The sequence below is a fragment of the Armigeres subalbatus genome, chromosome 2 (assembly GCF_024139115.2).
Source record: "Armigeres subalbatus isolate Guangzhou_Male chromosome 2, GZ_Asu_2, whole genome shotgun sequence".
Classification (NCBI taxonomy): domain Eukaryota; kingdom Metazoa; phylum Arthropoda; class Insecta; order Diptera; family Culicidae; genus Armigeres; species Armigeres subalbatus.
In genome coordinates, this window is record NC_085140.1 from 78,760,991 (window position 1) to 78,775,864 (window position 14,874).

A 14,874-nucleotide genomic window follows, 5' to 3' on the forward strand; every position below is an offset into this window, starting at 1 on the left:
ATTCCCTAATATATGCTCATTAAACATCAATTAAATGTTATTAACTCTTATTTGTGTTAATATATACTTAAAGCACATGATTGGATAAATGCGTACTCTTACCCCACCCGATGCGCACTTTTACCCCACCGGTGGGGTAAGAGTGCGTTTTTCACTTGTCTTGCAATAAGGGTTCTATTAAAACGAATCTCAATAATTTCAATATTTTTTCCACCGGGTAACATAAAGGAAGAGTATATGAATCATCGACACTGATTTGATATGCAGAAGCTGACTTCATAAGGGCCACATGATCGATTGAAAACTAAGTGCGTACTCTTGCCCCACTCTACTCTAAATTGATCAGGGTCACTTCCTTGCTGTTAAAAAATACCAGTGAGTTTAACCATTGCCTAGCGGTAATGTTTGCTAGCCAAATGTTGAATTCAATAAATTCGGCTCCGTAAGTGTGTGTGTATAACGAACGTCATATGTTGGGTAGTTTAATTATAACGTGTATCGAACTTTTTTGACGCGAGTTGGCGCCACATGTCGGGTCGCAGAATTTCGTGAGAGTGAATCATATTGTTAATATATTATGCATCTCGAGATAAAATAGAATACTGCGGCTTCCTGCTGGTTGCTTCTCAGGTAATCGCAACGGTTACTAAACACAACAGTGTCGATGAAAATCTCACCCACTGTATGCACTTGCCATGGTAAACACTCTCCATGTACTCAGTGACTCCGGTTGCCTCTCACTAAAACAATCGAACACTGCTGTCATTTCGCGAAAAGCACGTGGTTTTGTTTTGAGAGGGAAATTTCTGCCTATCTTTTAACACGGCGGCTATCTTGACGTTTACCTTCGCAGTCGAGCCTGCGAATGTAAGACCGCCGCAGCATTCTAGAAAAAGATTAGCGCGACAATAGTATATTTGATAAAAGTGTTGCAGTCAAATGAGCAAACAGCAACATGGTGTGCGATACAATGCTAGAAGAATGTAAACTTCCACAGCAACCTCGTATAGCTCTCCAACTGCTTCAGCGTGCGTCAATTTCGATATGGTGCACCGGCATGGTCCCGCCGGATACAGTTCAACAAGCTATATCAAATTTATTATACATTTCCACAAAAATATGCCTACCACACTTCTGCTACAACATTTGATTTTCCGTTTGCATTCGATAAAACATAATCGATTAAGTTTGCAAAAAAAACATCAAGCATCCCTATTTTTTTTCATGATGACATTTTGAAGTGTGTGTAAAACGATCGTCATATTTTGGGTAGTTCGATTTACTTGTGTATCGATCCTTTTGGACACGAGTTGGCGCCACATGTGGTGTCGCCAAAATTTCGTGAGAGTGAATCATATTGTTAATATAGTATATTTGCTTGAACCAGTTCAAGACGTAATTCTCTAAATTCGGAACGAAATGCCCATGCAGAAAGTGCGTGACGCTTGCAATGGTTTTTAGAAACGTTTGAAGCTCGTGAAGAAGTACAAAATAGAGGTCTTTCCAAAAAAAAAATGTTACAAACGTTCCTTTTAAACAATACTTTCAGTGAAATGCAACCGAGAAAAGAAATAATTTAATTTCAATTTTTAAACATTTTTTGAAAGTGTATTCGAACTTATTGAACACCCTGTATAAATGTCGAAAAATATTCGCGAAGTTCAACGAAAATTTTAATAATTTAACAGATGTGTATCTAATCTACTTACAGTTTCTCATTCAGGAACTCGCCTCGGGTGAACTCGGACATCCGTCGCGTATTCCGTTTCGGTGGCTGCTGCTGCTGCTGTTGCTGCTGCGCGGGAACATTCGAACCACTACCGGAACCACTTTTCCGGGGCAGCACAAGGGGGCTCAGCTTACGCACCGGACCGGACGCCGCCCCTCCTCCTACATTGTATCGACTCCAACGTGGATTTTTGGAGAACTTGTTCGAGGCCAGCATGTCCAACGAGTTGGACTTAAAAATCGCACCGGGCTGCGGGAGTAGCCCGTTCGATTTGAGTGCCATTAGTGGGGAAAAGGCGAATCTGGACGCCGCAGTGGATGACGGTTGAGAGTGGTGATGAACAGTCTCTTGATTTTTGTCACACAGGGCCATGGAGTCGGTGGCGGATTTGCGAAGCCTTCCAATCCGGGAGTATAGTTCGTCATCGTTGTTGCTGGCTTTCGGTGGTGGGGATTTCTGGTGATGGTGGAGCTGATGCTTGGCTCGTTTGTACAAATCCTCGTCGCTGGCGGCGATCTTCTTGAGACGAGATTCATTAGAGTCGGATAGTTTGGACTGGTCTGAGTCGTTGGCTGCCGTCGAATGGTGATGAGGGATGTATGATAAGATGTTGGAAAAGCGACGCGCACGGGTGGGTTTCTTGGTGGCGTCGAGCGGTTTGGGAGATGTGTAGTCATGTGAGGGGGGAGTTTCATGCGGTTCAACGGGGGTGTTGAGTTCGTTGCGATTGTTCTCGTTGCTGGAGTGTAGTTCCTCTTCGGTGATCTTTTTGACGAGGAAGCGGTTTTTAGTTTGCTGTTTTGGGGAATCAGCTTTCTTGTGAATGATATCGTAGATTGTGGAAAGAGTGTTGGAATTAGAAGAGTTGTCCGTATCTTGGGATTTGTTGGACGATTTCTCACTGGGTTCTGGCTCGGCCAAAAGAGCTGCATTTCTGCTTTGTAGAATGTCGTATATAGTTCCAAATTTGAGTGAACTGTAATGGGAGGGGATGCTGTGTTTCCGTTTAGCAAACTTTTCGGAAAGAGCACGTTTACGTAAGAAAATGTCCTCGGCGGCATCGGATTTTCGGTGCAAGATCTCGTAAATCGTGCCGTAGGTCATGTATTTGTCGTATTTTTTATACGCTTTGCTTCCGTATGACAGAAGCTTGTCGTAGATTTTGCAGTTTTTGCGGTAGATTTCCTCTCTAAGACATGGTGACAGATCTTTGCTCAATGGGACTATCGAACCCCTGTGTTCGTCGAGTTTGTTCTTAGTTCGTAGAATATCATAGATTGTACTACTTTTAACGTGACTACTTTCTTCGCTAACTTTACTAACGCTATTGCTAATCACTGTGGGTGGGGCGGGCTTGTCAGCAGGCGCCGTTGCAGTCTGTGCGGGGTCAGCTTTGTCGTGCATTTTCAGCTTCTTGAGGCTGAGACGTCGCGAGTTTCTGCGCTTCATCTTGAAAAGACCGCTGACCCCCGAGAGGGCCGTGTGATGATGGTGCTCCTCTTCCTCCTCCTCGGACGTAGGTTTTAAATTACTAACGCTACTATCACAAATTTTGACTGAAGCTTTGAATTCTTCATAGGACTTGCGTCGTGTTTTTATGCTATTGCTACTACTAATGCTAATATTGTTGGCATCGGTGTTGGCGTTGGCTTGAGGGTCTTTTTCGTTGACCACAGCCAAGCGACTTCGGCATTCAGTTTGCTGTTGTTGCTGTTGCCGGAAGAGCGATTTAAACTCTTCGTAAGATTTCCGGCGGTTCCGCGATTGCGTAACCAGACAATCTTTTATCTGCAGCTGGGATAGCTCATTAAGACGATCGTCATCGCTGGCCACAGCATCGACGTCTTCACTAGAAGGTAGTTCGTCTAGTTTTTTCTCTTTCTCCGAACTCGATTTAACAGTTATCGACTCGCTCGGTTGGCATATTTCTTTGCCCTTTTTGCTTTGCTTCTGTTGTTGGAGTTGTTGTTGGAGCTGCTTCAGCTGTTGCCGCTGCTGCTGATCGATAAAGCCCGAATCCATTGAACTCACGGTGCACGTCGAATCGAAACTAGTTTTCCTGCTGGAACTGTTGTATGGCTTCCCTGGGGATAATGGCGGCAGCAGACCGAGCGGGGACAATGATGAAGATGATTGATTATGAATTTCCGATGTGGCTGTCGTCGGGTTCGATCTGCGTTTGATTCGTTGTTGCTTGTCCAGTGCAATTTGTAATGCTAACGTGTCGGCGTCGATATTCTGCCGCCGGAGGGCCTCTAACCGAGACCGCAGTTTCATCTTCTTATTGACCGTGGCGTATATTGGTATGTTCTCGCAGCTTTTCTTGACAATCTTGCCCCCGGACGAACGATCGCTTCGGATGGAGCTTTTGCGGATTACATTCCGACGTGAATCTGATCGGGTTTTGGTGGCTTTATGATGGTTGACCAACCTTTTGAAATAGCGATTAGATATGTTATACAGTGGATCACAGTAAAGCCGAGCCTTGGCCCGGCCATTAAGAAATCGTGACAATAGCTGTGATTTGTTATTGAGCGAATTTAAACTACGACTACGATGACTGGGTGGATTCAGACAACTGGACGACGGATCATTCATACATTTGGCGCAGCAGAGAAACTCGTACAGAAACTCACCACCCGTCACGCCCTCGCATCCATACAGGTCCAAGGGTTTACACCCATCTTCTATCAACTCAGTGGGGAAAGCCTGCTCCCCACCTTTTTCATCGTTGTGAAGATGATCACCACTTCTATCAACATGATCTCCCCCATTAGCATTATTGTTCTGAGCGTCCGCGAACATCTCCTTCAGCATATTTCTATCGCACCCAGAAACCTCCGGCACGGCCGATAGAATTGATTTATGATTACCAATCCCCGCAGCATCCCGTGCCACCTCTTTTCCGGCTTTGCCCTCGATCACCATAGAACCGATACTCAAACCGCAGTCCAGCAGGACGATGGCCCCATCGCTGGGCAACAGCAGCCGACCCTCCGAGGCGGCATTGATCAGCTCCTTCATGGCCAGCACATGCTTCTCGGTTATGTTGCCCTGCAGTTGGATCCCTTGCAGGGCAAACGGTTGTCGCTTCTCGGATGAGTTGGGGTCCGAGCACCAAACCACGGGCATCGTCGACGACATCCTCCGACCTTCTTGATAAATTCCAACACCGCACTTTTTTTTCACTATGATTATCACCAATCGACGGGTGGACGCACTCTATCTGGACAGAAGGCGGGGAAAAGTGCTACGAAAGAGTCACATCGAATCTTCCCTGCCTTCCACACTTGGGTGCTCGTAAAATAACTTCGCGGTTTTACCAATAAATAAATTCACAAACACTTGTTCAATATTAAATACATACATACAAATCACTCGAAAATCGGACGTTTCAGCACTTTTTGTTAGATTTGTATTCTTCTACTTGTGCTTCTTCTAATGGCAAGACGATGAAATCACAACATTTGCACTCGTAGTTCTTCTTGTACTGTAGTTGTTACTGGAGGTACTGGGATTTTGAACTGCTTCAAACTTAATTTCGGTATTTGGTGGGCGGTTGTGTATTCCTGTGTACGGGGTTGTTCACTAATGGGAAATAAAATTTAATTAAATCTGGGTAGCATGTCGTTTCTCGTGATCAGAGCATTAGGCCGAAGAGCACACTCGTTGATGGAATAAGTCTCTGTTCGGCAGTACCCCGTATAGGAAACGACGGCTAGGTGGGACTATGGATTCAAATTCAGACGTGTTTGTAATTGAGCTTCATTCTAGGCGATTGACGATGACGAGTTTGCATGAGTAACCATATTGTGTGTATGAAAGGCACCCAAAGCGGATGGAGCAGATCTGAGAGAACTTGATGTGCCAGCATGGCATCAAGGGCAGCTAAACGATAAGTATATCAATTCAATTGTGTGCTGGTAACAATGATATTCGCATGATAAAGGGCTCGCCAAATAATTATGTTAGAGTTTATTGCTCGAGTAATTCGTTTGCAACATGCGAGTTACGATAACTCCAATAAAACTAACTAAAGTCGTTCGGGAATTGCTGCAACTAGATCTGCCGGAATTGTGCTACTATGATGAACACAGGGCGGCAAACGTAGTTTGCAAGCAATCATTTTTACGTGGATTATTTTTTTTATCATTTTCCAATGTTTCCAGGGCAAGTAAAATGACGAGATAAATTAGCTGTCTGTTAGCTATTAAATTGAACTATTGCAGTAAACGAAAAATATATTTAATAATAGGTTAATAAAGTTTATGAAACTTCCCAAGAGCTAGCTACCGCCAACGGGGGTGTCATTGGGCCAAAATGTGGTATGCTCCAAGTGAATGTTACAAAGCTTTAGTAGTTAACATTGGAATCAAATTTTAATTAGTTTGGTACAAGCTTTAACAATGAATTTACCACTGTGTGGGGAAAAAATAATAAATTAGGGAAATTCTTCAAAGTTATATGTTGTTTAAAATTGGCCCATTCTCACCCCTCACAGGGGGTGACATTGGGCCAAGTACAATAAAGTTCAGCGGTGACGATGTAACGATTCAATCGTTCATTAAAAATAATTGCCTACATTACGGCTCTTACCAACTATGTATGGCAAATCAACGAAAGACTTGGCCCAATCTCACCCCTTTTCAGCGTGCATTGCTCGTTGCTAAGAAAAACCAGAACCGCTATATAAATCTCGGGTACTTATTCAAAAGGACGTATGTGATTTTGTAAACAAAGATTCAAACGTCGATTTGGCCAGCCAACGCAAACCAACACCACCAACAGGTAGCCGAAGCCTCCCCCTATCGGTCTATGGTGATGGTTTGTGTGGGAGGGCTATCATGTCGGACAAATCGACGTTTGAATCTTTGTTTACAAAATCACATACGTCCTTTTGAATAAGTACCCGAGAAATATTCATAAAATTCGATAAAACAACAAACAGATTATCGTAACATGATCACCAGGTATCCATCGATCTAAAATTTAGTTATGTAATAGATTTGTGGGGCATTACTGACACTATTTTAATACGGGTTCATTCGATCAATAGTTTTACATTCAAATTCCAAGCATTATGGTACGAGCACAATTAGTTCTTGAAATTTGTTTTGTGATTTCCTAGACGTGAATTTTAATATAATTTCGAACCGTTTGAAGTTTTCATCAAAATTCGTAACAGTTTCTGAGATATTAGAAGTTGAAACATTTTTCGTTTTTGGCCCAATCTTACCCCCTAGGCCCAATGTCACCCCGAACGACGGTATTGTTTTTTTTTAACGAATGGTTATTTTCTCAGTGCCAGTCATATGAGTGAGTCGTCTATGAAGTATAAAGGCTCCGCCAGACCTAACCGATTTCATCGCCACGACGGTAACAATTAGTCGCCGCGATTCTATCGTTGTTGGGTCGCTGCAGGCAATGTTCCATTTAAGCTTCCATACCAACGGCGACAGAAGCACAGTCGCTAAGCAATAAAATCGCTTCGCGATTGTTTGGGGGAACTTTTAAACTGAGGATGCGACTGATGTTCAGTGTTGGGAAATACTCAAATTCTCAAATCTCACCCACGATTCAAATGAAATGCAAGTCAAAAGCTACACAACCCATCGCCCAAAGAATGATTGTACCGCGTTTGGTATAAGGTCGTTTGGCATAATGGCCGTTTGGTATAATGGTCGTGGTTGAGCTGTGTGATTGATAAGTAAGATTTGTCAAGCCGATAAGTTCCGCTGTTTTCTTTCATATGGACAAAACATGACAATTGGAAGCGGGATTGTATGTACGGCGTGAAAAATAAAGAAGCTTCCTATCAAAACGGAAACTTTTCAAATGTTGATGCACCTACCAGCAAGATAGATCAACAATAAATTAATTTGACATTGGTTGCTTGTTTTGTTTTTCATGTAAGGACATGCCAGAAAACTTAACCATTTCTCCTTTTTATTAGGAAACGGATTCTAACTTATATTATTTAATATTTTTGGTTGCCTTAAATAATATCGAATTTCGCTGCCATACATTTTCTCTAGCAACCATTAACCAGTCATTAGCTGAAACATATTTTTATGCCTAAGAATTCCTTAGATGAAGTATTTCATATTGTACAAATGTGCAGTTTTAGGAAAAAATTAAGATTCGAAGTCTAGTTTCGATGGGAAGATGGCGTTATGGCGTGGTGGTATCCTGCAGTCTGTTGAGTATATTTTTCACTAATTTAAATTGCTGTATTACCTAGTGTAAAGGCTCAGGTCGTTTTTTTTGCGCTGCATGGCTGACAGTACTAGCGGCCATTAAATTAAAATAGGGGAGGATGGCGCAAGATCGCACCCGGGGCAAAAAGAACACCCCATAATTTTATTGCTATAGTGCCTTTTTCTCCCTAGATAACCACGCACACTGTTAAACAGACGCGCTCGGTGGTCTAGTGACTACCGCTTCTGCCTTATAAGCAGGAGATCGTGGGTTCAATTCTAGGCTCGCCCCTTTCCTACTTTGTATTTCTATCTTAGTTCTTTCCGTGTTTCACGTTCTACCAAAACGACGATTCCTACTGTTGTAACCTTACACACAATCCCAAAACCTCCCGTGGCACCTATGAGAGGTCGTAGAGTTCTCTGCATCTTTCTTAAGTATGTGTCCAACAAACCATCCTTCCCCTTCCTCAGCATTCGCAAGGACGTGGCCAGGACAGATCTCGACTATTGGAGAGTGCATTGCTTCCATCTAAGAGATATTGATTAGTCCCAAATCAATATCAGTGGTAACGGATGAAAGTGGTGCTACGTCTTGGCTTGTACCACCTACGAATTTGTGTGAAATGCTCAATGCTAATGCTAGATAACCACGCACACTGCTAAACTATAGATATGTGTAGTCCTTGACAGTTGGGTGACAGCGTGTAGATATTTTGTGATTTTGTTCCGATGTGCTTCAGCGTTTCAGTAATTCAGTCTTTCGTTTTTACAGTCTTGAAGTATTCAAGTCTTTCACATCTTCACTTCTTTCTTTAAGTCTTTCAGTTTTCTATTTTCCCGTTTCTTAGTTTTCCAGTCTTTCGATCTTTTGATCTTTTAGCCTCCCAGTCCTTTATATTTTCAGTCTTTAGTCTTTCGGTATTTTAGTTTTCAGTCCTTCAGTCCTTAAGTCCTTCAGACTCTCAGTTAATAAATCTTCCAGTCTTTCTACCTTTCAGTTTCTTTCAGCTTTCCAATCTATCAGTCATTCAATCTTTTATACTTTCTGTATTTATATTTTTTTAGCCTTTTTAGTCTTACAGTTAATTTTTATCCTTTTTATTCTTTTTAAAAAGTCTTTTATTTTTTCAGTGCAGTCTCTCAGTCGTTCAGTCTTTCAGCCTATCTGGCTTTTAGTCTTTCAGTCTTTCAATCTTTAAGTATTCCAGTCTTCCAATTTATCAGTCTTTCAGTGTTACAGTTTTTCAGCATCTCCTTTTATATTTTTATTCTTTTCGAAAACTCTTCCAGTGTTCCAGTCTATCAGACTTTCAATCTTTCAGCCTGCAGTCTTGCAATATTTCAATCTTATATTCTTATAGTTTAACTCAGTCTTCAAGTTTTTCAGTTTTTTCTTCTAATATTCTTTTATTTTTAATCTAATCTTCCTATCTATCAGAGTTTCAGTCTTTTAGTCTTTCATTCTTTCAGTCATCCAATCCTTCAGCTTTTCATTCCCTCAGTCTTTCAGTCTCTCAGTTTTTAAATTTTTCCGACTTTTAGTTTTTTGATATTTCAGCTTCTAGGTATATTAGTCTTTAAATCTTTCAGTTTTTCAGCCTCAAAGTGTTTCAATCTTTAGACTTTCAGTCTTTATGTTTTTTAGACCTTCAGTCTTTCAGTAGTTTAACAAGTTATTCAACAAGTTAAATAACAATAAGTGTAACAGTTTATATTAGTCCTTCCTACACATTTAACGCAGTTTCGAAACCTGATTCTTTACGCACGGTTGCGTAAAGCATGGTCTATGCTATTATTACTCATTAGATCACCCATCACCCTCTCAACAATCATTGCTAGCTGATAGAGCGCATATTCAGCCGAACATAGTTTCTGCAGTTAAAAAGTTAGCTTATTCAGCTCAAATTGTTAATTGGATATTTTCTACAGCTAGCCTTGGAAGATAAAGGAAAGTCATGTCTATTGAATGATTTTTTTTTTCGTTTCGGCGCTTTTCCTCTCATTTATTTTTTGCGAGATCTATTGTCGAATAATTTGAAAAATTGTATAGCCGTGACGGGATTTGAACCTAGAACATCAACAATAATACCGTAGTGATGCGCTCACTCTAGTCACACTACCACGCTATCTGCATGTAGGCATTAGGATATATGTTCCCTACTACCGTTTGCAATGGTGATGGCACGAAAAGGCTAGAGGATAGGAAAGACAACGAGCGAACCAACTTTTCGCGGCAATCCAAGTGTGCGAAAAATTATTTTCACTCATCAGATTATGTTCATAACCGAAAAGCGACGAAAATTTTCGTGATTGATTATCCTATCCTGTGAGTGAGCATTACGAACCCTGTTAAGCAATGCACATCTACAGCCGTTTTCTTGGAAAAATTCTGGTTCCAATACACCTCAATTCTGTACTCTGTACTCGAGTTCAGTACTTTACACTTAAACAAGTTCCATTCGTAGTAGATCATTCGTAGATTAGTTGGTTAAAAGCTCGAGTCCCATCGAAGGAAAGTGGTTACCTACATTACATGTTTCAAATCAAGATCTTCCACATAATGTACATATTCACATCTAAGTTTTCAGAACATTGTAAAAAAAATCTCCATTCACTGGATGCAACGGTTGGCGGGTTGATGCATTGGCAATGTTTCATAAAAAAATCTTTAAAGCAGACTTTTTGATTACGTGAGTGGCTCTTCCCTCTGTAGACCCCTTTAAAAATAGCTTTGAAATACTAATGCTATTTTAAAGTATCAAAATACTTATAAATAGATTCTTTATCAAAGTTCTTCAAATCAAATTCTACTTAGCAAGTTTTGTAAGTTTCCCAAAAAAAAATTCGGTTTTACAGTCAAAAGTCAAAATCAACCTTATTTAGGTTGATGATTTATGATGATCTACTATTATATGATGAACTAAGATACTTCGTCTCAGAAATTTTCCACAAAAAATATAAAATTTTAATGTACGAGTTTTAATGGAACTTTGAAATCAATAAATCATTACGCTTTTTGACTGAGCTCAACTGAGACGGCCATTAGTGCTCGTAAAAAGCTGGATACTGAACTTAATCTTCCCGAAAAGCTTTCTGATAGCAGACTTATACTGCACTGGACATTGGAAAACTCTGTTCAATATTTTCAAACCACCAAAAACGCTAAAAAAATTATTATTTATGATTTATATCTAGTTAAATTGGTTTATGAATTGGTGAAAAGAAGAAAAAAGGTAAGTTCACACGGTTTTCGCAGTAAAAAAAAAGGGTCGAAAGCCGCAAACGTAAACATTTAATTTTAATCAAATTGCTCAAAACCGAGAACTGATAGAGCTTCGCGCCTTCTACAAAATAGAAGGGGAAAAAACCGCGAGTAGCCCGCGATATTTGTGGAATCAGCGGAAAAAATAATTGATTGCAACTTTCGCCTAACAATTTCGAACTGATTTTTTTTATTGCAACAAATCGGCGGCGAAAATAGTGACTTTAGTGTCCATTTTCCGTAAAATAGTGACTTTTAGATGCAAATAGTGACTTTTTAGTGACCAGATTCAAAATAGAGACTTGGCACCAAGCCTGCAGTTTTGTTTTTGCTTAAACACAACACAATTCTACTTTTATGTAAACGAGTACGAGTCAAATACGAGACCTTAAAGACGGCCTCACAGTTGAGGCCGAATTACGTATGTGTATAGATCAGCGAAGGGGAAGTAAATGATGATGCAATCACTCGTCCACTGCAAGCCGAATATACCTCTGCCCTTCCACGAGTTCATGCGAAATTTCTTGGAATTTTTGGGTTAGGTTCGAGAGGCAGAGGTCCGTCTTGGTTAACGAGCTGCCAATGTGATAGATAGGAGAAATCAACTGATGAAATTTCTAATTTGATGTTTGGAAACGCGCTTTATAGTTCATTTCCGATTCTAGCAGATTACTTTTTAGAATATTCAAGTTGAAGGTATAGGAAATTGAGATGGAAACGGTATGGAAGTCCATTTCCAGTTCTAGCGATTGCTAGAACATGAGAAATATAGAGAAAAATACAAAGTAGGAGAATGGAACGAACCTGGGATTGAACCCACGACCTCCTGCGTATGAGGTAGAAGCAGTAGCCATATGACTACCAAGCCCGCTAGAAAATGATCGTATCTCTAAAGATATATTAAAAACTAACGGAAACTTTCCTATTTAAACTAATTAGGTACATCAAGCTCCCCACAAGACTTCGATGACTTTTGGGAAGCTTTCAATCTCCTGAAAATAGTATTCCAAACCTCTTGATAGGGGACTTTCGTGTCTCTAAAAGGGTGGCCTCCGAATCTCTTGAAAGGAGGCTTCCGAGGCTCTTGAAAGGAGCCTTCCGAGCCTCTTTGAAAGAAGGCTTCCGAGCCTCTTTGAAAGAAGGCTTCCGAGCCTCTTTGAAAGAAGGCTTCCGAGCCTCTTGAAAGGAGGCTTCCGAGCCTCTTGAAAGGAGGCTTCCGAGCCTCTTGAAAGGAGGCTTCCGAGCCTCTTGAAAGAAGGCTTCCGAGCCTCTTGAAAAGAATGCTTCCGAGCCTCTTGAAAGGAGGCTTCCAGGCCTCTTGAAAGGAGGCTTCCGGGCCTCTTGAAAGGAGGCTTCCAGGCCTCTTGAAAGGAGGCTTGAGCCTCTTGAAAGCAGGCTTCCAGGTCACTTGAAAGGAGGCTTCCGAGCCTCTTGAAAGGAGGCTTCCGAGCCTCTTGAAAGGAGGCTTCCGAGCCTCTTGAAAGGAGGCTTCCGAGCCTCTTGAAAGGAGGCTTCCGAGCCTCTTGAAAGGAGGCTTCCGAGCCTCTTGAAAGGAGGCTTCCCAGCCTCTTGAAAGGAGGCTTCCAAACCTCTTGAAAGAAGGCTTCCCAGCCTCTTGAAAGGAGGCCTGAGCCTCTTGAAAGGAGGCTTCCAGGCCTCTTGAAAGGAGGCTCTGAGCCTCTTGAAAGGAGGCTTCCGAGCCTCTTGAAAGGAGGCTTCCAGAGCCTCTTGAAAGGAGGCCTGAGCCTCTTGAAAGGAGGCTCTGAGCCTCTTGAAAGGAGGCTTCCGGGCCTCTTGAGAGGAGGCTTTCGAGCCTCTTGAAAGGAGACTTCTGAGCCTCTTGAAAGGAGGCTTCCGAGCTTTTTAAAAGAAGGCTTCCGAGCCTCTTGAAAAGAGGCTTCCAAGGCTCTTGAAAAGAGGCTTCCAAGGCTCTTGAAAGGAGGCTTCCGAGCCTCTTGAAAGGAGGCTTCCTAGCTTCTTAAAATGAGACTTCCGAGCCTCTTGAAGGGAAACTTCCGAGCCTCTTGAAAGGAGGCTTCCGAGCCTCTTGAAAGGAGGCTTCCGAGCCTCTTGAAAGAAGGCTTCCGAGCCTCTTGAAAGGAGGCTTCCGAGCCTCTTGAAAGGAGGCTTCCGAGCCTCTTGAAAGGAGGCTTCCAGGCCTCTTGAAAGGAGGCTTCCAGGCCTCTTGAAAGGAGGCTTCCGAGCCTCTTGAAAGGAGGCTTCCAGGCCTCTTGAAGGAGACTTCCAGGCCTCTTGAAAGGAGACTTCCGAGCCTCTTGAAAGGAGACTTCCAGCCTCTTGAAAGGAGACTTGAGCCTCTTGAAAGGAGACTTCCGAGACTCTTGAAAGGAGGCTTGAGTGCCTCTTCGAAGGAGGCTTCCGAGCCTCTTGAAAGGAGGCTTCTGAGCCTCTTGAAAGGAGGCTTCCGAGCCTCTTGAAAGGAGGCTTCCTGAGCCTCTTGAAGGAGGCTTCCGAGCCTCTTGAAAGGAGGCCTGAGCCTCTTGAAAGGAGGCTTCCAGGCCTCTTGAAAGGAGGCTTCCGAGCCTCTTGAAAGGAGGCTTCCGAGCCTCTTGAAAGGAGGCTTCCGAGCGTCTTGAAAGGAGGCTTCTGAGCCTCTTGAAAGGAGGCTTCTGAGCCTCTTGAAAGGAGGCTTCTGAGCCTCTTGAAAGGAGGCTTCCGAGCCTCTTGAAAGGAGGCTTCCGAGCCTCTTGAAAGGAGGCTTCCATGCCTCTTGAAAAGAGACAATATTTTTGTCTCGACCAGGTAAATTACATTGATGATTTGTTTATTCTACGTTTTGTTCTTTTGATTTTTTGTCCCACAGCCTTTTATACATTGTACTGCTTGAGGTGGACAGGATTTAATTTACTGATCTCCATGCATCTCCATGTACAAGTTTTAGAATAGAAAAATATCAAAACTATATCAATAAGTTTTTATTGGATTTGTAATACATCCGTAAGGAGAAAAATACACCGAAACGTCGAATATAAACCCGAATATAACCCGTTTTATATTGTTGAAAAGACTTTAACACCGTTGCCAATAATTAATTGAACATAATCGAAAACAACAATCAATAGCAGGATGTCCATTCAAAATCGATTTTCAGATTCCGGGTTTTTTCCCGGTTGGATACTAAAGTATCATAATAGTGGATCTAAGCAAGAAATTAGCTATTTTTTATGTTTGTTTTATTAGAGGGAGAACTAGGAATCTCTTAGAACCCATTCGGAATCGAAGGAATTATAATCTACAACAATTTCTTATGGATTCTAATTCTAGAACAGAGAAACTTCAAAGATGAGCTAGCCTAGGGCTGCATATCTCTTCAATAAAGACAGCCAAACAATTAAATAAAAAAAATCCTAAATAACTGTTGATAGAACAGAAAAAGCAGAAACATAATTTCTTTTTTCAGTGCCTTAGGCTTAAATTTTCCTCTCAATACAATATTAACCTCAAATAACCTCCTAAAAATTACTCCAGAATCTTTAACCCTCTTAGACCCAAATTTTTGTTTTCATTGCTCAAAAACACTTTCTGAAACCAATTTTACCTAGTGCGTTGAAATTTAGAATTTTTAGGATTTTGTTTTTAAATATTGTTTATTCATGCCGATTTTTAGCCACATTTAAAGTTTGAAAGTTTTCACCCAATATTACAATATTAGAATTTTCAAA

The 14,874-nt window shown here is 41.5% G+C and overlaps 1 protein-coding gene across 2 annotated transcripts in view; it reads right to left on the bottom strand.

Moving 5' to 3' along the window:
- LOC134209358 (uncharacterized) overlaps positions 1-14,874 on the bottom strand; it is a 279,344-nt gene that overhangs the window by 210,402 nt on the left and 54,068 nt on the right. For both annotated transcript variants that reach the window (XM_062685344.1, XM_062685345.1), the window contains exon 2: positions 1,710-5,317. In XM_062685344.1, coding sequence (XP_062541328.1) covers positions 1,710-4,873 — 3,164 coding nt within the window. In that variant the 5' untranslated portion in view covers positions 4,874-5,317. The remainder of the gene's footprint in view (positions 1-1,709; positions 5,318-14,874) is intronic.